Below are 23,897 nucleotides of genomic sequence, written 5' to 3' on the forward strand. Positions count from 1 at the left end.
TGGAGTGGGGAGGGAATGGAGATTTTGCAGTATCCTTCCCCTGCCACGTCCACCAAGCCATGCCCACAGAACTAGTAGTAAGAAATTTTGAATCCCACCACTGATATAGGCCAAAGTGATCGCTGCTGCCCTTACCATTAGGAAGGAATACTAAATATGTCATGATATCCGCTTCAGAAACTAAGAAAGACATGTGAGTTTCCTCTAAGCAGTTTCCTTTATTGTTTCACATCTATAGGCAGAAATCTTGCCAAACTAAAGCAAATTAAACCAAACTATTTAAAGACTGGCATCATTAAATATATATGCTGAGAACTCTTAGGCAGGTGATGCCTTGATCCCCATCCTCCCAACTAAACTAGTGAAACTTTGCCATCTCTTGCTCCTCTGGAACGCAGTCCCTCCTTTTTGAGAATCCAGATAACATTCCAGTGAACATGGCTACAGATAAGGGTGATCACCTAACCTATGTTTTCTCTTCATATCAAATTACATTATGCCAAAACTTTGATTGATCAAAGCAATGATGTATAGTTAAGGTCAATGGCTATGAGCTTTATCTGGTGATGACTATTGCAGGCAGAAAATTGAATTTAAAAATATAAGAGCCTTGGTAGTACAGTGATTTAATGCACCCTGTAATTAACACAGCTGCCTGCAATTTCTGCAGGTTCGAATCTTACCAGGCTCAAGGTTGACTCAGCCTTCCATCCTTTCTAAGGTAGGTTAAATGAGGACCCAGTTTGTGGGGGCAATAAGCTGACTTTGTATAAATATACAAAAGTATGAAGGCTATTGCTTAACGCATTGTAAGCCGCCCTGAGTCTCCGGAGAAGGGCGGCATATAAATCAAATTAAAAAAAGAAGAAGAAGAAGGGTACATGGTTAAAAAAACTTGAGTTGAGAAATGAAAGACAGAAAATAAATATCCTTCATGTCTGTGAAATTGAAGAAGGGAAATGGTGTGATTCTTGCTGAAGGAATTGAATATGATCTTATCTTTCAAAGTGAAATAAATGAAGAGAAATGAAGGTGCAGAAATGAATGAATGAAGAAAATAACTAAATATATATGTCTTTTTGGATTTTTATTGAGTTTTGGGTTTTGTATTCTAACTTTGTTCTGAATAATATATATATATATATATATATATATATATATATATATATATATATATATATATATATATATATATATATATATATATAAATATCTGCAAATTATGACTTGATATCATTTGTTTCAAGTGTGTATGAAATTAGAATACACAGATTGGTATACCTTGGATTAAGGTCCACTGAATGGTCATAATGGAAGGAAATAATATGAGTTTCACTAAAGGAAAAACAACAACAAATGAATATGACCCAGAAGCAAAAATAAAACAAAAATAAAAATTTGTAGGTGATAAGGGAAGATAGGGCCAAATTGAGATAGAAAAATAAGTACAAAAAAGGCAAATTGGTCTATTTAGAAACCCACGAAGGAGTCAGAATGATGAATGATGAATGCCTGCCTGAAAAATATCTGCTTGTTTCAATGTACACATGGCAAAAAGAATGACTATAAAAGTTTCCTAATTATTATTTTTTTTAATTTTAAGTAATTAATTAACTTTCTAACGGTGAGGACAATCAACCAGTGGAACAACTTGCCTCCAGAAATCATGGGCGCTCCATCACTGGAGGTTTTTAAGAAGAGTCTAGACAGTCACTTATCTGAAATAGTATAGGTTCTCCTGCTTGAGCAGGGGGCTGGACTAGAAGACCTCCAAGATCCCTTCCAGCTCATTAATTTTATTTGTTTATAGAGAAATTTGTTTCTGGATTTTTTAATGGGGAAACGCTGGAATAATTCATGAAGGATACAGAGGTAATAAGGTTTTTTTAAAAAAAATATATGAAAAGGAATTCATGACTGCTGTGCAAATGATAGAAAGCAGGTAAATTTTGATGGTATAACTTGATAAATGTTAAATATAGATGTAGCTTGCTTACAAATCACTGTGTATCTTTTGTGCATATGAATGTAATGTGAGACTACTTCTGTACCTGATGTTTTGAAGAATGTCACTATTATTCCTATATGTTAATGAAAAGATAGCAAGAGTGAGTGTAGAAACTACAGGAGGACTAGTCTCTTAAATGAATCTGGGAAGTGTTTAGCCAAAAACACTATATAGCACATGATACAGTGCAGCTTTCTGCCCGATAGGATCATACAGGGCATATTTGTTCTTCAGAAAGTCATTAAGAAATGTATGAACATAAGGAGAAAATTTGTCATATGTTCTTGGTTTAGAAAAGGCATATTGTAAAGTGAGTAAGTGAAGAAGGAAATAAACTCCATTCTAGCACTGGTGATGTTACCTAATTTGATAATGAAATGTCTGTAAGAAGGCCATCAAGCTCGGAGAGCACCAAGGACCTACATTATGGAATGTGCTGCAGAAAGGACCTACATTATGGAATGTGCTGCAGAAATATTATTGCTGAATGTGATAATAACCATATTTAATGGACGTAAATCACTTATCAGTATAATTAGAACATTTAATCAATAAGGAGTAAAGCAACAATGTTCAATATCCCCTTGCTTATTTAGTATATTTATGAGTAAGTGTATCAGGAATGCTTAGAGTGATATTGGATGTATCTTAGTTGTGTATGTGCATGGGTATACAGTATTATTTGCAGATGATTCCATATTGTTGGCTGAAAATCTGAAGTATTGATAGGCAATATTAAACATATCTGAGATGGAACAAGGAACATGAATCTAAAGAACAAAGATCTGAGAAGGAAAATCAAGTTAACAATTGCAAGTTATGAATGAATGAATGAATGAATGAATGAATGAATGAATGAATGAATGAATGAATAAATATTAAACAAACAAACAAACAAATACCCATAGAGCACCTCCATAATGTTGTGCACCTTACAATACTTACTAAATATTATCTTATTTTTATTACAATCAAATAACAGCAACACCAACGAGAATAAAAGAAGGGTAGAATTAATAAAGTAGACCCCAGCCAAAAAATGAATCATTTTTGTTCTAATTGCTGCCACTCTAAATTTAGCTCCTGTGTTGTTGCTAACATAGCTGGAATCTGAGAAAAGAAAATTGGCAAAGTAGTCTACTATCCTTCCTGGGAGGCATTGCAGCCAGGATAATATATAATCCTTGTTCAGATCCTTATTAAAATTGCAGTGAAGCTACACATGTTGGACAATTTCTGTTTCCCCAGAGACAGATGGGCAGGCGGGTTCTGTTAGTGGGATTTTGATAAATATGGCCTGCAATAATGGCAATGATAGCACATTATCCTAGGCCCTGGAGAAGTTCTTCTTCACTCTGAAAAAGGTCAGTGTGAGTAACTTACAGACTGCCAAATATTTTCAGCTCTCAAGGTTTTGCTACCCTAGGAAAGGGGTTAGTAAATATATGGCAAACTAGACAGCCTCTGTCTCTGATTCACTGCCGATAACATGATGAAGGACAATCATTTGTCAGAATTAATAGTATCAGACCTTTTGGGCACAAGGTAATCTTTAGCCAGCACATCTAGCTTCCATGCCCTTAACTCTATTCTGAGCATACTTGTCTCAAACCTGAGCAAAGTACTGCATTAGGAACATTCCTTAGATCTGAAAATATGTTTCTTTGTATAAGAATTTTCCTTCATATAATATCCTATCTAGGCTCCATGTAGTATGTGAATAAGAGTTTTAGCCTCAAGTAATCTTAAGGCTGGTTTACTAAAGATTAGAGACTCTAGGAGAAAAAAAGATGTACAAATTTTGTGATAAAGTCAGTTGGTAGCCTATTTCTCTTTGCAAGTAATGATTGTTTGTTAAAAGAAGCATAAATGGTTTGTACAAGAGTGTGCTTTGTTATATGGAAATGCAAGTTGGGAAAGAGAAAAAAAGTTGATTAGAGTGGGAATGAAGTAAAATGAGAAGAGCTAATTTAAAGGAAGAGTGAAGCAATATATTCTAATAGCAAACAAAGATGAGAAAACAAGGATAGATTACGATAGTGAAATCAACATAAGCAGCTTGACTAACTTTGTCTCCTCTTCCAATCACAAATTAAGGTCTGCTTAAATAGATGATTTCACAGCAATGTATGCTACCTATGAGAGAACTCTGTGCTGCTTGCTTGAAGTGATAAGCCACAAAATATGCCTGACTGGCACTTTGTGGGTGTCAGTGGCAAATTATGGGAATTGCACAAAAGAAGCTTTCAGATGTGTGATAAGTGTAATGTGCACTGAAGCATAATATGTACTAGTCATCCATTCTGGGTTATACATTTATTTAAAAAAAAAAAATCTGCAGCAGGAATTTTTGATGAGATTATTCCTGAAACTATGACTGTCCCAGCATGGCAGATATGCTATTTAGACATTGGGTTTGTGACGGCACATAGGTTATTTATTTATTTGTTTATTTGTTTGTTTATTTATTTATTTATTTATTTATTTATTTATTTATTTATTTATTTATTTATTTATTTAGACATTAGGTTTGCAATAGCACAACAAGTAACAAATTATTACAGTTGGCTGCCTAGTCAGCCAGATGTTTAGACTGGATATGGCATTTTATCCACTTACTGAGTTCTTCCCAAGGACCTCGGACAGGCATAAATTATTGATATTATTTTTTGCTGATTTATATGATTCATTTCTGCTGATTTAAATGCTAATAATTTAATTGGCTAGCATTGCATGCATTTATGTGGAGCACTAATACTTGTTTAGTACAAAAGTGTGTATATATTTATAGCTTTTCTCCAAACACGTTTCCCCACATAAGTATTTCTGCTCACTCACATTTAATTAAGCACCAATAGTAACTAGAGCATCTAATTCTGATATTCCGCTTAAGGAAGGTACAGTAAGTCTCCAGGAAAAATATATATGTTAAAATGAGGGGAGGGATCTCTCTTGGGATTTTAAAGAAAAAAACTCAGGATGAGAGACTAGTAATCACACTTCTGGATATACTACCTCCATTTCTAACTGTCTTTTCTTGAAAGGTCACAGGAAACTACAGCAATTTTTCAGCTGAATAGAATTACAGTTTTTTTGTAAACCTTTCCCTTAAGATCAGGAGTGCCAGGAATAATGATGGAACACACCTTCCATTTCATAAATAACATCTTTTAAAAAACTAACCATTTATTTTCTTCAGATAGGATCCCTGAAATAAGGCCTGATTTGGATTGCCAAGATGTGGTGAATTTACTTTTTGAACAAAAGCAAAAATACATACATTGTGAAATAATTTTTTGGCAATATGGATAATGATGTCTCTGAATATTTATAATAAGAATGTGAATATTCTCTGCATATGGCTGCATCCTGTTGCTGAACGAATTCAGACAATTAGAGCAACTGTATCTGCCTTTCATGATGTATGGATTACCCATGATTACAACAATATATTTATACAATACCACCTTACAAAAAAATACCTGAAAAGATCATATGTATCAGTGTGATTTCAAATATGATTTATAGCATATGCAAATATAATATTTGAAATTCTGTTTTATAGTTCTCCCCAACGAAGAAATAAAATAATTTGATACAAATAAGGAATTTATAAATATATTCACAGGTAGTCACTAATATATATGCACAGATTAATCCTGGATATTTTCAAGCATCTTTTGAAGTTATTGATTACAGGAAAGAGAAAACAATATCTGGGCAGAAAATAATATTTGCTAAAGACATGTAGGTACTGGGTATCAAATATTATGCTGTCCAGAAATCCTTTTCATTTCAAACAACTACTTCCAAGGAACTTCTGCATGTTTGATAAAGTATCTTAAATATCATTCCAAAATTCCAGGATAATGATCCTATATTTTACAGTCTATTGGACAAATCTGAGAGCACAGCTACTATTTAAGGGTATTGACTAGCTTGTGAGTTTGCTGTTTTATATTACGGTACATATTTACTTTACCATATTTACTTTGCTTTACTTTACCATGATATGGACTAATGTAATCACCAAATTAGGTTTGTATATTTGTAATATACCTATTCAGACTTAAATTTTGAATCCAGAAAAGTGGTTTAAAACAGGCAAAGGCACAAATGTAGCTTTTGTCACTTTAAATTACTACACCTTTTCTTGAAATCACTTGACTTAAGCTAGGTCACATGCAAATTTGCTGGGGAAGTCATTAATCAATAAATCATTACTTATTACAGCCAGATGTTATATTAAATAAAATATAGGCCAAACATCTATGTTTTACTTATGCATTCAAGAGATGGAAGCCAGGGGCAAATTCTTATAGGCTTTGTGTCCTATCTTACCCACTTTTTCAGAGAATTTAATTCCCCTCCCCCCCAATAACTAGTTCATGTATTGCTTCATATATCATTTTTTACATCAAGGCTTGCTGGTGAGAATTACTTTCTTTTCAAAGAAAGAGGCACTATTGTAAGGTGGGGAATATTTGCATTTTAGAGAAATCAGTAGGATGTGTCATTTGAAAGATGGAGCGCTGAATCTGTTAATGGACATTATGATTCAAAATTCAAATCTTAAAGGAATTATAATGTCATCAATATGCCATGCAATGACATTATTAATTGGTTTGCTCCCAGAAGAACATTTGTCTATTAACCTGCTGCTCCTATTTGCCAAGCTCTGGTGCTTTTTGTTTTTAACAAAACAAAGTGCACTCAAGGATAATTTCATGCCATTTCATTCAACGCTGTATGTTGGACTAATAGAAGAAAGAATGCATGATACCTACCTTGCCTACATATTGGTAATCAGATCCGGTATATTCCTCCAACAAGAAAAACTGGTTCCACATCCAGCCTCGTTTCTGACGGTGCAGAACTTTCCCATCATTTCCTATTCCATGAGTTCTGAAAGTTGGGGGTTGGTGTTCTGTAGTCCTAGTAAACACCATTGCTGCCAAGCAGGGGTGTAGCAGGCATACCCAGAGCAGTAAGACTTGCTGTTTTATCATAGTTCTTGGCTTCACACGTGCCTTTGACTGCAAGTTCAATATTATACTTCTTCTTACAACAAGTTTTTTTGGACTCCCTTGGCACAGATTATAAAAAACAGCCCATCTGTAGTCGGTGCATATCCAAAACCTTAAAGCAAACAGAAAAATAATTTGTAGATTCAGATACTCTCCTTTACTGTACATTAGGGTTCACATTATACCTGGCACCATAGCTGCAAATATTTTTCACACACACACACACACAAATAAATTATGTGTGTGTGTGTGTGTGCGTGTATGTGTATGCTGATAAAGAAATAAAGGGAGACTAGTATAGATCTATTTCAAGCTATTTAGCTCTCATCAGCTAGCCATACCCTTACTCGGATTCAAACTTGGGCTGCCTGCATATTAGGCAGTAGTATTTACCTCTGAGCCACAAGTTCTCCTCCCTTTATCAGCTGAGCCAGGGGAGAGATTAAGTGTTTTTCTGTCAAAGCACCTGGTGCTTTCTTTATCAGCAAATATAAAAAGCAACTGCCTGAGGGCTACTGGATTGGAGCTGAAAGGTGAAAGGGAAGCAGTATGCTCCCTCCCATATTGGGGCAGACCAGGTGCTTCAACAGAAAAACACTTAATATATATATATTTCCCCCCCAAACACATTTAAATAAAATTATAAAGGTTATCCTGTAGTTGTCACCTAATTCAACTTTTGCAAAACCTCAATGTAGTATCAAGTTACTTCCACCACCACATATTATGTAAATCAATGCTTTTTCCTAGTCTTCTCATGCAGCTCTTCTGACTTTTTAATAGATTTATTAAAATTTAATAAATGTATCTATTAGAATGTTCATCATGTAGATTAGGGAAATTGTATCACAGGTTCTTAAATATTAAATATAGTAGCTTTTGTTGTTGATGGTAGTAGTGGTGGTGATGCCTTCAAGTCAGTGTTGACTCCTGGTGACTGCCTGGACAAATCTCTGAAGATTTATTGCAAAGTTTTTTCAGAAGTTATTTGCCTCTGTCTCCTTCCTAGGGCTGAGACAAAGTGATAGACACAAGGTCACCCAACTAGCTACATGCCCTTGGCGGGACTATAATTCCATTTCCTGGTTTCTAATCCCATTACCTTAACTGCTACATTAAATTGGCTCTCACTATAGTCTTTATCTAAAATGTTTTCTGCTTGATTTGACTTGAGAGTCAAGCGGTGATTTATTAATTTTGTCACCAAGAAACATTTAAAGACTAATGCAGTTTTAGAAATTACAGAAATCATAGAATATTAGTTTTCCATAGTATTGTAAAAGGCAAAAAGAAGAAGAAGAAGAAGAAGAAGAAGAAGAAGAAGAAGAAGAAGAAGAAGAAGAAGAAGAAGAAGAAGAAGAAGAAGAAGAAGAAGAAGACATCATATGCATGAGAAGAGAGACATGACCAGAATCAAAAATTTCAAAAATCAGTTCCTAAAATTGCCCAAGAAAACAAAGTGAATCATTAAGGAACAAATGCTAAATAAAAGATTATTTTGGTCTGGATTTGAGACTATGGAAAGAAAAACTGCCATGTCTCATGACCTCACAGCATAGATTGTTGTCACAATCTAGAAGCAGAGAACCACATTATCTAGAAGCAGAAAAACAATCAGCTATAGATGCTTTTCAGTAGGAATTATGTATGCAGTTATGCTTTACAATGGTCTATTTAATTCAGTAATTTATTCTCTGGTTTACATGATTTCTCAAAGGTATCAGCAAAACATTTTCTTGCTGTTATATGAGAGAAAAGTTTTGGAGAGGGAAGTTGTGTATCGTATTATGTAATTTGATATTATATTAGCATCTTCTGAACTCCAATTGCAAAATGTACAAATGATCTTGTCAGCAAAGAATAATAAGAACTTGGTTGCAATCTCTTTTCTTATCTACTGTACTTTTTCAAATTATTAAAAATAAAACTAAGCAAGGAGTTGAAAAACATTCATTTGGTATAGGCTGTAACATATAATAATGAATCACTGAAAACCTAATAGTAAATAACAAATCATTTATCACCTTAAACAGGATGTAATTTTTATGGGCATTGACTGACCATTTTATATTATAATACAATTCTAGAGATTACGCTTTCAGAATCAATGGCCTTCCAGATGTTGGCAACTGGAAATCCTAGCATCTTTCTGCATTCTGTGTAGCAATGATATATTTCAGCAAGAACTGGAGTGTGCATACACACACACACATAATACATATATATGTGTGTACAGATATAGTTATTAGTTATAGACAGATGATAGATAGATAGATAGATAGATAGATAGATAGATAGATAGATAGATAGATAGATAGATAGATAGATAGCTATTTGAATGTTACAAACTCCACTCCAGGATCACTCTGTTTCCTCTGAAGACAATGTAAAAGTACACCAAAATATCTATTTGTATCATTTATTTTTATTAATTAATTAGGACTTTTTCTTCCCAATAAATTAAGCAAGTATTTGTTATAAAAACAGTATATTTCCCACAATCCAGAAATGTGAATGTAAACTACCAAAGGAGACAACTCCTTCTTAACAAGAAAGATATGAGAGAAAGAGTTGAATTTGGCACTTTCTCCATAGGTCCTTACAAAAGTATCATCAAACAGAAAAGTCCAACCAAACTCAGAGAGCACCAAGGACTCCCCATCTTTGACACTTTATAAACTGTTTACTTGATCTAACATATATACAACCATTTTTTTTTACTCTTGGAGAGCATTCTCTTAGTTAATTGACAGACTGATTGACTTATAGCCAGCTAGCTAATTTTGAATATATAAGACTATATTAATAAACTATCTTTATTAAATTCCAAAATCAACCATTAAAATATAAACTGACATAAAAGAGAAATGGAATAAAAAAACAAATTAAAAATGACAATAATTGCAATAAACAAATTTATAACAAAGATGACCGTCAACTTTTTTTTAGACCAGAGATAACAATACAACTACTTTTCTCTATATTTAAACAGATAATACCAATATCTTGACATTCTATTAATCAACATTAATACCAATATTCATAAAATATTATTCTCTTAATTTTAATCTAATATATAATAAATTGTCAAATGAGTGGTGCAGTGGGCTAGAGGTGAAGACCCTTGCCTCCCATTCGGGAGGTTGAGAGTTTAATCCCAGGCAGTAACAGATGTTTCTCTATCAGGGTGCAAAAAAAGAAAAAAGAAAAGAAAGAAATCTGCTGAGAACTCTGTATAGGCATCAGGAAGGGCATCCAACCAGTAAATGGTCAGCACCATTCAATTATCCCCAAACCCACCCGAAACAAGAGATTATAAATTTGTAAAAAGAAAAAAAATATATAAATTGTCAATTTTAATTTAAAATATTAAATTAAATATTTTAAAATATTAAATATTTAAATTTAATTTAAATATTAACTGTCAATTTATATTTAAAAGGCTAAATATTTCTCTAATCCAATCCAATCTAATCCTCAAACCCTGAAGTCAATGTTCTTAAAATGTTTAACCTTAACAAATAATGAATATTCACGTTACATAGGCTACCATAAGAACCACTAACATTCCACATTTTGTTATAAAACAGAGTAAGTTTTGAACCAATTGTGTATGACATAAGACATTTTCCTCCTTGCTTCCTTTACAGAAAGGCATAATCCATTCTTTACACATTCTTACTTGATGTTAAAGTATCGTTAACGTTCTCTGGGGAAATAATTCTTCAATGTTAGCTATTGTTATTGGATTTCTTTCTTGTTAAATTAGGTTAATGGAATAAAAGCTTGGATGGAATGTGTTGAAATTACAAAAATAGCTTAGGTACACAGATCTGGCATACAGGTCTGCTTAATGGATTGCTACAGTGAATAAATTTCTCCCCTCAACCCTTTACCTATTAGCTTGGAGAATCCTGCCTGTTTATTGCTGTAAGTACAAAGGCATTTCTAATCACCTAGTTTTAAGCATCAATATATTTTGTGCATGTGTGCAATAAAAGAATTAAGCCAATGAGAACTACAGTACATTTACAAGGATCAAAGTGGTTTCTTTGCTTTTAATTTTTTTTAAAAGATGAAGAGTCACTATAGAGTCGTTACAAATTGTAATTTTTTCTTTAGGTAAGCATTGGGTATAATATGAAATATGTAAGCAAATGCTAGTCTGATAAGATGATTTTATCCCCCCAAAATGAAAGTAAATGGCTAGAAGTGGCTAGGAAAGGTACATGATTACAGACATTTTGGTATCAATGGTGGATAATTTAAAAAAGTATTATCTCACAATTGATTGCTTTTTAGTGGGACTAGTTGCCTGCTGAATATATCCTTTTGTGTAATGTATAAATAGGCTTCCTTTATATATTTTTATTCTCTACCCAGTCATCTCTTTATTTCTTCTCCTTCCTGCCTTTTTTTTCTTTCTTTTTTCCCATTCCTGTTGGAAAGGAGTAATGTAGATAGATGGCTTTGAAAGGGACATTCAGAAGCCATTACAGAAATAACAAGAACAGAAGCCTTTCTTAAGGTCTGGGGAAGGGATTAGTGTTAGGGAGAGATTCAAGCTGGCTTCCATCCTGACCACCTGGGTATAGGAAGGAGGGAAGGTCAAGCCAAACTAGATTTGCAACATCCCGGAACTCCATGAAGTTATACTATTATTCATTTTCTGTGCAATCAGTTTACGGATCTGCTGTTTCTCATAGAGTTGACAGACAATCTGTATTACTAATAAAGGAGAATATTTGTAGCTCAGGGTTGAAATGAAGAGTCTTTGGTGCTCTCTGAGCTTGGCTGTTTTCTTATAAATGTTTCATTATGCAAACCAGGTAGCATCAGTGCTAGTATGTACAGTATGTATGTATAAAATATATGTGCATGCATGTAGACATGCATAAGAGCTCTATATTAATAAGATTATTTCTATATGAGACTGACAATGGTGGAAATATGTATATGATGATAGGATCAGTTATTTTTATCACCATTACACCAATGAAAACTGCATTAACAGGAGAAGCCAATGAAGTGCTTAATTTAAACTGCACTGTAGTCGTTTAGTTTAAGAAACGCCAAAAGAAAAGAAAATGAATTTTTAAACGTGCAGTCATTCTTTGTCTTTTTTGGAAACCCTATGCAAGTTTCTATGAAGTCAACGAATGAATCAACTCAAAGAAGAAAAAGCAGAAAGAAATGCCTTTCCACATTTGAAGAGCTTTATTCTTTTTTTAAAGTTTATATTATTCATAGTCACAGTAAATTTTGAAAACCTACCACCTCTGAATCTATGTGGGGATATTAAAGCAAGTGCTGAAGTTATTGATCATTTTCCAATAACACACCCAGCATGAACGTGACCAGTCATACCAACTGAATCGTTCTATACCTTAGATTTATGATCAATACAAATTGTACCACTGAAATAGAAAGAAGCCCGAAATAGCAGATTTCTCTTAGATTGCCAAATTGATTTTTGTTGTAGTTGTTGTTGTTGTTGCTTTTGCCCCACTATTGGAAGAACATTTCTATGTTGTCAACAGTCTAGATTAATACTGCATGAACAGGCATACCGTTTCTCATGCCCTCTGGATAAATTCCTGCTCTGTGGTAAGAATTCCACTAAATGACACTGAATGTCTCTAAAAAGGCATTTCTTCCCTTCAGGCCAGATAAAATATTAAATCTCTAGGCCCACTCTCTCTGTCTTTCCCTCTCTATGTCAGCAAGTTACCAAGTTTATTAGTGAAAGGGAAGGGACAAAAACTAAGCAAGTATCTTAAAAACCTGCCATTAGCTTCTCGAGCATTTGCAGTGTCTGCTGAAGCTGAAACCCTGCAGGTTCAGAGAGCAGAATCAATTCATCGAGGCATGAAGAACTAAGGCACCAAGAAGCAGGAGACGTGATTTAATATTGCACTCACTCAAAGTGTAACAAAGTTGTTTTATTAAAGACCAAGCACAACTATTATTGCTAATTAGATGATGGCACTACAACGAAGTACTCTTATACAGACAGGTGCCAACAGACAAGGTGCATCCAGCATCCAATATTGAAATTAATTGTCTTCCAAATGAATGCCTAAATATTTATTCTTCTAGTAAAATCATTACACCGCACACATTTTTTATATTTCCAAAAAGATGTTCACTTTATTACCTTCAAGGATTGCTTAAGGAATCTAATCTTTCTCAACTCAAATGTAAAATTACCTGAATTGTCCCACTTGGATTGATTTGAAGATCGGAACTTGGCATTCCAATAAATTCTGTGCTTTTCTAGCTTTGCAGCACAGAGCTTGGAAATTAAAGAGATTAAAAATGCATTTGTACATATGCACAAGTAAGCATTACAGATCAATATTTATTATTATTATTTTATAATTGCTACTTATTAGGCAGGATTGTAATGATATTGCAATTACTGTAAAATGCATATTAGACAATACATTTAAGATACAGCAATTAAATTCAAGCACAAATGAAGTGTGGGTAAATCATAGGAATATGGCACACTAAACAAGACATTAATCTGGATCCGAAAGTCCACCAGAAGGCCAAGAACATACTACCAATCATAATAATACCTCTGTATTACCAAGCAACAGGTATTTAGCATATTGTGTCTCTGACACTAGAAACTAAGTTTGCTCCCCATGCTGTCTTGACTTATACAGGGAACATTCTAAAATCTAAATCACATGATTTTGGGAAGAAATGTGATAAAAATGTTATGCATTCATGCTGGATTAGACTAAAGGGATATAACCCTGCATCTTGCTTCCCTAGTGGCCCAATAAACACAATTGCTTTCTTGTATTGCACTATTCAGGAATGACAAGTCCATCCCTAATTATTTCTACTGTTTTCCTAGAAAATAAAATCAGAAATATAAATAATCGAAGTCCAGATTGGAGATAAGGAGGCTGAGGATACACTGTCTAGAAAAATGTGATTCATAAAAGAAACACAGGAAATATAATTTCAAAAAATGATATTGGCATCCAGAAAGTATATTAGTACCCGTTTGGCAAGGGGGTGGGTGGGCTTAAGGTATCTTAGAATTGACTTAATAAATGGAATAGCTGTTGGGTTTTTTCTTTGTAATATCAGACCTCATAGTACCTTTAAAGATATTTTAAATGCTTCTATCTGCACATACCCCATTAACTAATGATCCTTTAAGGATCTTTAAGGAGCTTAAAAGTGAAAGATAGCATTCTCCTAGAAGACACTGATTGTGTGAAGCCTTCTTCCCCCCCACTGGAGAGCTTTAACTGAGAGATCAAGCACAAGTGGCTATAGCAGGCAATCTACAGTAGGTTCATTATAAGCAAAGTGAATTGAATTGTTAAAGAGCGAGTGTGAAAGAATGAACTAAAATTAATACAAAAACCAATTATGGATTTAAAAGCCAGAAAATACATATATCATTATGGATTTTTACTAAGACAGTATGGACCAAATCCAACTGCCAAAGGACTGCATTCCATAATCTATGTTATACTAGAAAAATGTGGTTTCACTCAAAAGGGACAGTCCTGCAGGTTTTAACAGTATAGAGTGTGGCGAAACATCTTAATAATAATAATAATAACTTTATTGTCATTGTATGTGTATACACAGTATACCCATACAACGTAATTCACTTAACACCTAAAGACCTGGTCGAACACACATAACAATCCCCAAACACACTCCTACCCACCACAATTCCCTACCACTAAACCACTTAAACATCCACACAACAGAGCAAGTAATATTGTCCAACAGCTCACTGATGGTGGCCCTTTAGTTCATTGTTGAGTGCAATTATATCTCTGGGATAAAAACTATTCAGAAAACATGTGGTCCAAGTTTTAATTGTTCTGTATCTTCTTCCAGAAGGCAACAGTCCAAAAAGATTGTAAGAGGATGGGAAGAGTCTCTGAGAATGTTATGCAACTTTCTCAAACAGCGAGATTCGAAGATGTCGTCCAGGGCTGGTAGCTGGAGTCCGATGATATTCTGGGCAGTTTTAATGATTTCTCTGTAGAGCTTTTTTGTCTGCTACAGAGCTGCTCCCATACCATGCAAGAATGCCATATGTCAGGACTCTCAATGGTGCTGCGATAGTAGGATAGAAGTAGGTGCTGAGATAGATTTATCTTCCTGAGCATTCTCTTCTGTGCCTTCTTCACAAGCATGTTAGCATTCATAGTCCATGAGAGGTCTTTTGAGATATAAATGCCCAGAAATTTAAAACTACCAACCCTCTCCATCTCCTCTTCTTAGATGCTCAAACTTTAAGTTATTTAGAACATTAAAGTTCTACACCAATGCCTTAAAGTGTTCACAGTAAGGAACTGGCAATTAACACAGAACTTTCAATACATCCATGATATTACTATGCTTTTAGCATTTAACACTGTAATTGTCACATTTTGGATCAGCCACTTTCTGGCTTCTTTTCAAGGGCAGTTCCTCATGCAGTGTGTTACTTTACAGGATACAACTGAGGTATAGATATTTTTTGTTAAATCTGATTGTCTCAGGAAGAGTTGCTGCAGTTACACCAGTTTATTATGTAAAAGTGTTTCTTAGCTCTGTCACTATTTACCCGTTTTGCATGAGGACAATGAGATATTCTGGGGTTTCTGTTTTCCCTAAATACATTCCATAGCTTGATATGGTTGCCACAATCAAAGCTTTTCCATAATCAAGGAAGAACATTTTGACTTTTTTGATATTCTTTCATTTTCTCAATTATCCAGCAATGTCTCGTGTTTCCCAGTCTATTCTAAAACATTTGGCATCCTTCTTTCCCTTGTAGCATGTGAAATTAAGGATATTGTATGATAATGTGCATATACTTTTAAGGCTTCTTTGGTAAATATACAGATTTTCCAATCTGGGTCATGCTCCAGATTTTCTGACATAGCCTTTACTGATTCTTCTTCTGTTGATTGCCATATTTCTGTAGTTATTCAAGCAATTCCTTTAGTCTTGTAATAACTTGAGAGCTAATCTAACTTCATTTTATAGTATTAGAGGTACTTGACACTTGACAACATTTTAAAGATTTATAGGATGTTGACATCTCTATCAGTATACTTCTATCTTTGTTTGATTGTCTATAAATTAGTTACTACCTGTCAATTGCAGTAATGCAGCATCAATTCCGAAAGAAATACATTATCTAGATCCTTTTCATTCAGAATCCTATCTTAGGCATGGGATAGAAACCACACTGGTCACTCTCATGATGTAAGACTTGAATAAGGAAAGTATGACCCTACTAGACCTGCTGGATCTCTTGGTGCACATTATTGGCCATGGTCGACAGTATCAAAAGCTGCCAAGAGATCAAGAAGCACAAGGATGGATGCACAACCACCATCTCTACAGTTATATCAGTACTAAATACCAGCTTGAAACCTAACTGAAACAACTTAAGAGAATCTATTTCTTTCAGAGTTCTCATCAGCTGCAGTTCAATCACCTTCTCAGCAACCTTCCTCAAAAGGGTACACACACACACACACACACACACACACACACAGAGAGAGAGAGAGAGAGAGAGAGAGAGAGAGAGAGAGAGAGAGAGAGAGAGAGAGAGAGAGGACTTGAACGTAGATTATATACTTTATAGTATCAAAGCTGTGCAGAGTATTTGCTAATTAATTCATGCTCACAATCCTTCTGCGATTAAATAATCCTTAATTATTATCTGCATTGCATATGAGCGAAAGACCATTCGCAATACAGTAAGATCTATGAGAACAAAATGTAGGAAATATATCCCATTGCAAACTGCTTCTTCAATTTTTATAACCGTTAAGTGACTGAATGCCATCTTGAACAGTGGCATTCAACCCGCAAGAGACTGAAAAATGCGCTCTATAATGGCTTCTTCCCCAGAGTAATTTTCTTTTCTTTTCAAGGCTGCCCCAAGCTTGACTCCCTTTGTTTTTCCAGCACAATGACCATATTATAAAATGGGGATCCTTGAAACCGAAATACATGAATCAGGGGATATTCTTATTACGTGAAAAAGGTGGATATGCATGCTTTGTTTATGTGTATCTGGGCATGTGTGTGACATTCGTCATCTCTCAGGGAAACAATGTTTTATACTCTTCTTTGCCTGTATATAACTATCCGTTCCATAGCTCGGTGTGTTAGTCATCCAATAGCATGTATCTTGTGAAGCCATTAACAATATTCAGTAAGTGCAATATTAACTTGCACTATTTTTTAAAAAATAATCTAGTGATTTATTTTAATGCAGTTTAACAAGTGGAAATAAGAAGCCAGGCACTGTGTAATCAACAGCCTTCCCTCCTCCTCTCGGCCTCAACATTTGGGAATTACTGTTCTGGAGAATGAAATATCACTTGACTGAGATTCTACATCAGCTGCCTGAAAAGGCTACCCACTTTTCCCCTGCCCCCAGGGATTACTATAATTTGAATGCGGAAATATCCACTCATATTATGTTTAAAGGTAGCTCGCTTGGCTATACTTGCATTTTTAAATTGTCACTTTAGAGTACATGGATTTCGAGAAATACTTTTTTTTTTTTTTTTTTTTTACCATTATGGGCAAAGAGCAATATAGCTCAAGGGCATCACTGCACGATGCTCAATGCCTATACATCTTGTGTATACAAAAAGAAAAAGGAACTGTTCTAAATGGAAGAGGTGCTTCCTGAAATGTAAAGATTAAACTATATAAATGCATCAGTAGACCCTCTGTGGAAAGAGGGCTATAGTCTCTTGAAGTGTCCTTATAATGCAGACCTTTCAAATCCCACTGAATTCAAAGTTGCCAATAGAGTGAAGTTCCTGTTAAAATTAATCACCTTCAGATAATGATGGGTTTTCAGATTTCAGTGAAAATTAAGTAAATTTCTACCATTAAAATCAAGAGATAGACAGTGCTTAGAGGCCTTCTACTTGTACTTCTACATATATTTAACAGAATGGCTGTTTTAGGTTCCTTTTACTGTATATTGACAAGCAATAGCAATAGCATTTGGACTTATATACTGCTACTTATGCTTTACAGCTTTCTCTAAGTAGTTTACAGAGTCAGCATATTACCCCCAACAATCTGGGTTGTCATTTTACCTCAGAAGGACAGAAGGCTCAGTCAACCTTGAGCTGGTGAGAATCAAACTGCTGGCAGTCGGCAGAATTAGCCTGCAATACTGCATTCTAATCACTGTGCTACCACAGCTCTTAAGGACCCATACTTAATCACATTTAGAGAATGACCCACTGATAAATTAAATTAGTATTTTATTAGTAATTTAAATTAAATTAGTAATTGAAATCCATGTATACAGTTGGGCCAACTGTAGTATGTTTTATCTAAAACCAAAAAGCCATACATTTATTGGAAAAATTCATTTTTTTAAAATATGGGTTTATGAAAGGCAAAAACAAATTTAAGAAGGGCAACAAAATTAACTGTAAAAACTGGGTCATATCTTAAACACTAATAATACTCTGCAGATGGTTAATCTATTGGAAGGCTGTTCAATGAAAAGCAGCTGATTTTCTGAATGTTATATTGAAGCATCTTCTCCATACATTATAGCACAAATTAATACATTTTGCAGATCTGAAACAACTGGAAATTACAGTGCTGACACCCTGTACCCTGGAGAAAGGCTTTTTTTTTATTCTTTTTTTTTGGGGGGGAGGGGGCTGTTATCCATTAAAAAAGATTTTCACACTTGTATGATGATTGCTGTTCCAGAATTGTTATTATGCATCGTGTTCCATACTGTATTCATAATTAGCTTGACTGCATATGCCATGCAAAGGAACAACTTGTAGAATATGACATTTTCCCATTTAGAAGCATAAACCTGGGTAGCTGTGTTTCTTAATTTACTGGATATTTCTCTCACAGATCCCGTTTTCTCAACTGTCATAATTCAAAGCTCTACCAGCTATTTTGAATTATTTTGAGCTTTTGTTCTTTATCCAGAGCTGCTGCACACTGTTATCTTTTCTACCAGGCTGTTTCTCATTAGTTCTTCCTATTCAGAGCCCAAAGCTAGTAAGCTATTGCAAAATCCTAGCCTTTGGCAAATAGTTCCCCAAAGTCCAATCACAGCTATTACATTTAATGTTAAACTGTTTCTCATTAAATCCCTCATTCAAAACATGTACATCCTTATCTGGTTCAGACTACACTTGGCAATTATTCTTCAACATGTTTAGCATTCAGCCATGATTTTGTGATGATGTGGATGCTGCTGCTTGTTTAGGAAAACTTATACTTTATTGATTTGTTTAACAGTATTCATAGGACACCTCAATACAATTCTGGATGGCATGCTATCATTCAAAACCAAATGATTTTTTAAAAAAGTAATATAGCACTTAATTAACACTGATGGTTTTCCAGAAAAAAACAACAACCCACAGGCCATACTTGATTGAAACACTACTTCTTTAACTTGCTAACAATGACAAAGTTACCTGTACGTTGGAGGTAAGATACTCTATAACAGACATGACAAACACACAGCCTGAAGGCCAGATGCAGCCCACGATAGGCCCAGAGTTATCCTGCAGGGGATGGTGAGAGACCGTCCCCTGCTGCCCCAGCTATGGCCCACCCCAGCCATTCCCACCCAGTCAGCCATGACGACCAGGCCACGCCCACACCAGCTCCCCAAAACAAACAAAATCCTGATACAGCCTGCAATGGGATTGAGTTTGACACCTCTGCTCTATAACATGAGGACCACCCTCAAGAAGCCGTGTTAACTGTCCATGCCCTATTGATCTCCACAGGGGAACTAGACCTTCAACAGGGTTGCCTTATGTATCTAACTACTTAAGCAGATTTTGTTTTGGCAAGGCATTTGCCTAATATATTATTTTAAAGCTCTAATAAAGGGCTTTAAAGGTAATGACCAACATATTAAATTAAGCATGTAGGTTCACCAGTAAATAATGAAATGACTTCAAACCTGGACATATTCTGGACCAGCTTCATCTTATAGGTTATCTACAAAGGTGTGTATAGTGCATTACAGTAGTCTATGCTCAGGTGTCAATAACTATTATAGAACATCCAGATGAAGCTGGGCAAAATCTCATTTCATTATAGCTTCTTCTTGCTATTCCACCAGGTGCCAGGAGTCCACAAATACCTCCTTATAATAAATCAACTCTTTTGAGTCAGGGACGATGATGACAAAACCCCAGTGGTGGGTTACATCCAGTTCGGACCGGTTCACAAGAACCAATAGTAAATCCAGAGGGTGGCCCCACCCACCACCCTGGATGTCGTCATCAGTGATCTGCGCATGCACAGAAGCAAGGCGCACATGCGATCCCGGTCCGAACCAGTAGTAAAGATAATTAGAACCCACCCCTGCTCAACCTCTATGAAGAGTAACTGCTGAGAGAGTTTTTACTGGACTAATAGGTAATTCATGAATAGTGCAGCTGCTCGAGCAATCTTTGGAACCCTTAGGATAGTTCATATTATGCTTCTGTTCCATGAACTACGCTGGTTACCAGTCTACAACCAAGTGCAGTTCAAGGTGTTGATTATGACTGTTAAAGCCCTTAATGGCATAAGTCCAGGCTACCCAATGAATCATCCCTTCTTGCTAAAACTAGCTCATCCTACTCATGTTCTGACTTTGGCTTCCTTAGAAAGTAAACAGCTCAGACTTAGTCCCGGCAAACCTCTTTAATTCATACAGCTGTGAATTATTGTCATTCCCAGTCCGAATGGCTTCTCAAACAGTCTTGCAGGGGAGTGTTTAAAAACACTCACCTTATCTCCCTTGGAATGCTGCCAGAGAACTAAGTGCAAGGCTAAACTTAACACAGAGTCAAACAGAACTTTTCCACAGCCTTTAGTGACCAGATGAACTAATTGCTTCCTGCAAAACCTCATGTCCCGTTCGCTTCTCTTTTATGTCTTATGGGAGGAGCCAATCATCTCCAAGCGATACTCCCAAGTTGACCCTGTTTTCTTAATTGTTCCTGTCTCCTGGCAGCTCTGCACATGCGCACACAGGGAACATGCTCCCCCTGTTCTTCTGCCTCACTGATGTCAGACTCCGGAGACTCTGGAGGCAGCAAAGAGCTACCAGATGGCCTTGGCCCCCTCTCTGCCTCCAACTCAGAGCCATCGTCCGAGCCTTCCCCAGACTCCAGGATTGGACCACATTCCTCCCCAACCTCCTCACTGTCTGAATCTGTTGCCAGCTCTGCTGGCCGCTGGTGGGCGACAACAACTCGGCCTGGAAGACAGGGCTTAAGAACATTCAACTGTTGGGATCCAGAAAAAGAGCCTTCTCTGTCATAGCACTTGTCTTTTGAAACATCCTGCCCTCCAGAGTAAGATCTGCTACCAACTTCCCATCCTTCCATAAGAACTAAAGACCTGGCTCTGCAAATTAGTCTATAATTTTATTTATTTATTTTATTTTATTTTGAATTTGTATACCGCCCTTCTCCCTGAGGACTCAGGGTGGTGAACAGCCAAGTAAAAACATCAAGTACAAATATTAAAATACAGTTAAAATATACATATATAAATTTGGCCCCATTAATTAAAAACAATAAACAAAACACTTAAAAACACTTAAAAAATTAGGCCAGCCCAGCTTGCTGGAAAAGGAAGGTTTTAAGGGCACGGCGGAAGGCACTGAGGTCTTGGATTCTCCTTATCTCTGGAGGCAATTGATTCCAGAGGGTAGGTGCCCCCACAGAGAAGGCCCTCCCCCTGGGGGTCACCAGCCTGCACTGTTTGGCTGATGGCACCCCGAGGAGGCCCTCTCTGTGGGAGCGCACGGGTCGATGGGAGGTCGTCGGTGGAGTGCAATTCTGGAGGTGACCTGCTAAAATGACTGACCAATTTTCCATCAACAAAGGGTACAAATAAATATCACATTTATCATATATGATGAATAAAGTACTATTACTTAGGCTACATTATATATAACAAGTTTGTAAAGAAAGTCAACTCAAAGCAGCACTCCCCATCTGGGTGCTTTGGAGATATTATTAGGCATATAGCTAATGCTGACTGGAATAACACTGCAGTTGTAATCCTACACACAAAGTTGATAACGGTACTTTAGAGCAAAATCCTCCACCCACGATAAAATGCTTTGAAGTTATCATCAACCTCCTGACTGAACTTTCAGGAATAAAATATGTTCTGGTCTCATCACAAATTAGACTCTGTATCTATCCAATTAGCTAAGCCCATTTTCAATCATGTAAGTCTGTCTTGAACTTTACTGATAACACAACTTGTGCCATGAATTAAGACTCTCAAAAGATCAATGCTTAGCTGTCAAAAATGATGAGCAGAAGTTTTAACAAGTTGAGATAAAATAAATGCTATAGTAGGAATGAAAAGACAATTAAATGCTCAGGCTCACAGAGAGTAAAACAGGCTTTACTTCCATGGAAGGGAAAAAATAGATTTAACCAAGATTAGGAGCCTCTTTTTAGATCAAACCAATCAATGTAGAATAGCAGACAGATGAGCTGCTGACTGAATGGCAAAGGGAAACTTGAACAATTGAAAATATCCCAAGAGTAGGTAATAATATGAGTAATATAATGCCTATTTAAAATGCCCGGAATTTGTAGCTTCAACTCTATAGAATATGGTAATAGTACATATAGATATATGTACCTTAGGGTTGAACTGTAGGGTCCTTGGTGTTGTCTAAGCTTGGTTGTTTTCTTGCAGATGTTTCATTACCTGACTAGGTAACTTCATCAGTGTTAGCAACAAAACTCAGAGAGCACCAAGGACTCCATGGTAATAGTACAGTTTTACTCTAAATCAAGTAATTTAACAGCAGTTGTAATAAGCAATGTAGTGGGCCTTGCTTTCTTCTTTGAAATGCAGACCTTTTCCCCCCTGAGTTATTTTGCCTACTATAATTGATATAATTCACAATAATTGAGGGGATCAGATGTTGGATAGATATTCTAATAAAGGAAAAACAACAACAGATAAGACAAATTGCTGTTAGCCGCAGCCCTATTTACGCGGAGAGGTCTCCAAAATAATAATTGCCACAAATACCCTCTAAAAAATATTAGTCTTGAAAGAGATTGTCTGCACAACTCATATAGCTTTTTTTTTTTTAAAAAAATATTTGGGTTCCTAAATTCAAAATAGCTTTTCATTGCTGAAATGTATTTCCTGATAAAGGTGGAATTTTGGTCCCTTTAATGGAGTTTGCTAGATTGAATCTTCTACCACTGTCTGCAGAATTCTGATCTTTTATTCTCTACTCTATTCATAAACACAGAACTAGCATATCTTGTATAATGTATAAAATCCAGGGCATGTTTGCTACATGTGACTGATATTCATTCCTGTTTCCACAGCTACCATTAAACTTACAATTATTAAAACAAAGTGTGTGAGTTATCGGTTAGTCAGACTTTGCCTTAAATGAAGCTAATAGAATGAGTCAGTAAAATAAGAGTTCATAGAACATTTGCTCTCTGTCATCACAGACGCAATTTTTTTGTGTTGGATTGGGACTTCTTAGAAAATGTACACAAGTAATCTTGATTTACTACCACAATACAGGACCAGAAAACTCATTGTTAAGCAGTGCAGACATTATGATATCACAATAATGTGATCTAATTAAACTTTTTTTCCTGCAATTGTTAAGTGACTCACCTTGGTCATTAGGCAAAACATCACCACACAATTGCAACTTGCAACTGCCTGCTGGGTTCCACATTGGCTTTGCTTGTCAGGAGACAGCTTGGAACATTGCAAATAGCAATCACGTAACTTGTGGATGCTGTGATCATCATAAATGCAAAGACAGGTTGTATTTGACATCACTTTTTTCAATT

The 23,897-nt window shown here is 35.6% G+C and overlaps 1 protein-coding gene across 3 annotated transcripts in view; it reads right to left on the reverse strand.

Annotated features, from left to right (window-relative positions):
- Positions 1-23,897, reverse strand: part of LOC117662484 (cadherin-10) — a 165,920-nt gene that overhangs the window by 100,937 nt on the left and 41,086 nt on the right. For all 3 annotated transcript variants that reach the window (XM_034411931.3, XM_034411932.3, XM_087890250.1), the window contains exon 2: positions 6,796-7,147. In XM_034411931.3, the coding sequence (XP_034267822.1) occupies positions 6,796-7,017 (222 nt within the window). In that variant the 5' untranslated portion in view covers positions 7,018-7,147. The remainder of the gene's footprint in view (positions 1-6,795; positions 7,148-23,897) is intronic.

This window comes from Pantherophis guttatus, chromosome 3 (genome assembly GCF_059756535.1).
Source record: "Pantherophis guttatus breed Tessera chromosome 3, ASM5975653v1, whole genome shotgun sequence".
Classification (NCBI taxonomy): domain Eukaryota; kingdom Metazoa; phylum Chordata; class Lepidosauria; order Squamata; family Colubridae; genus Pantherophis; species Pantherophis guttatus.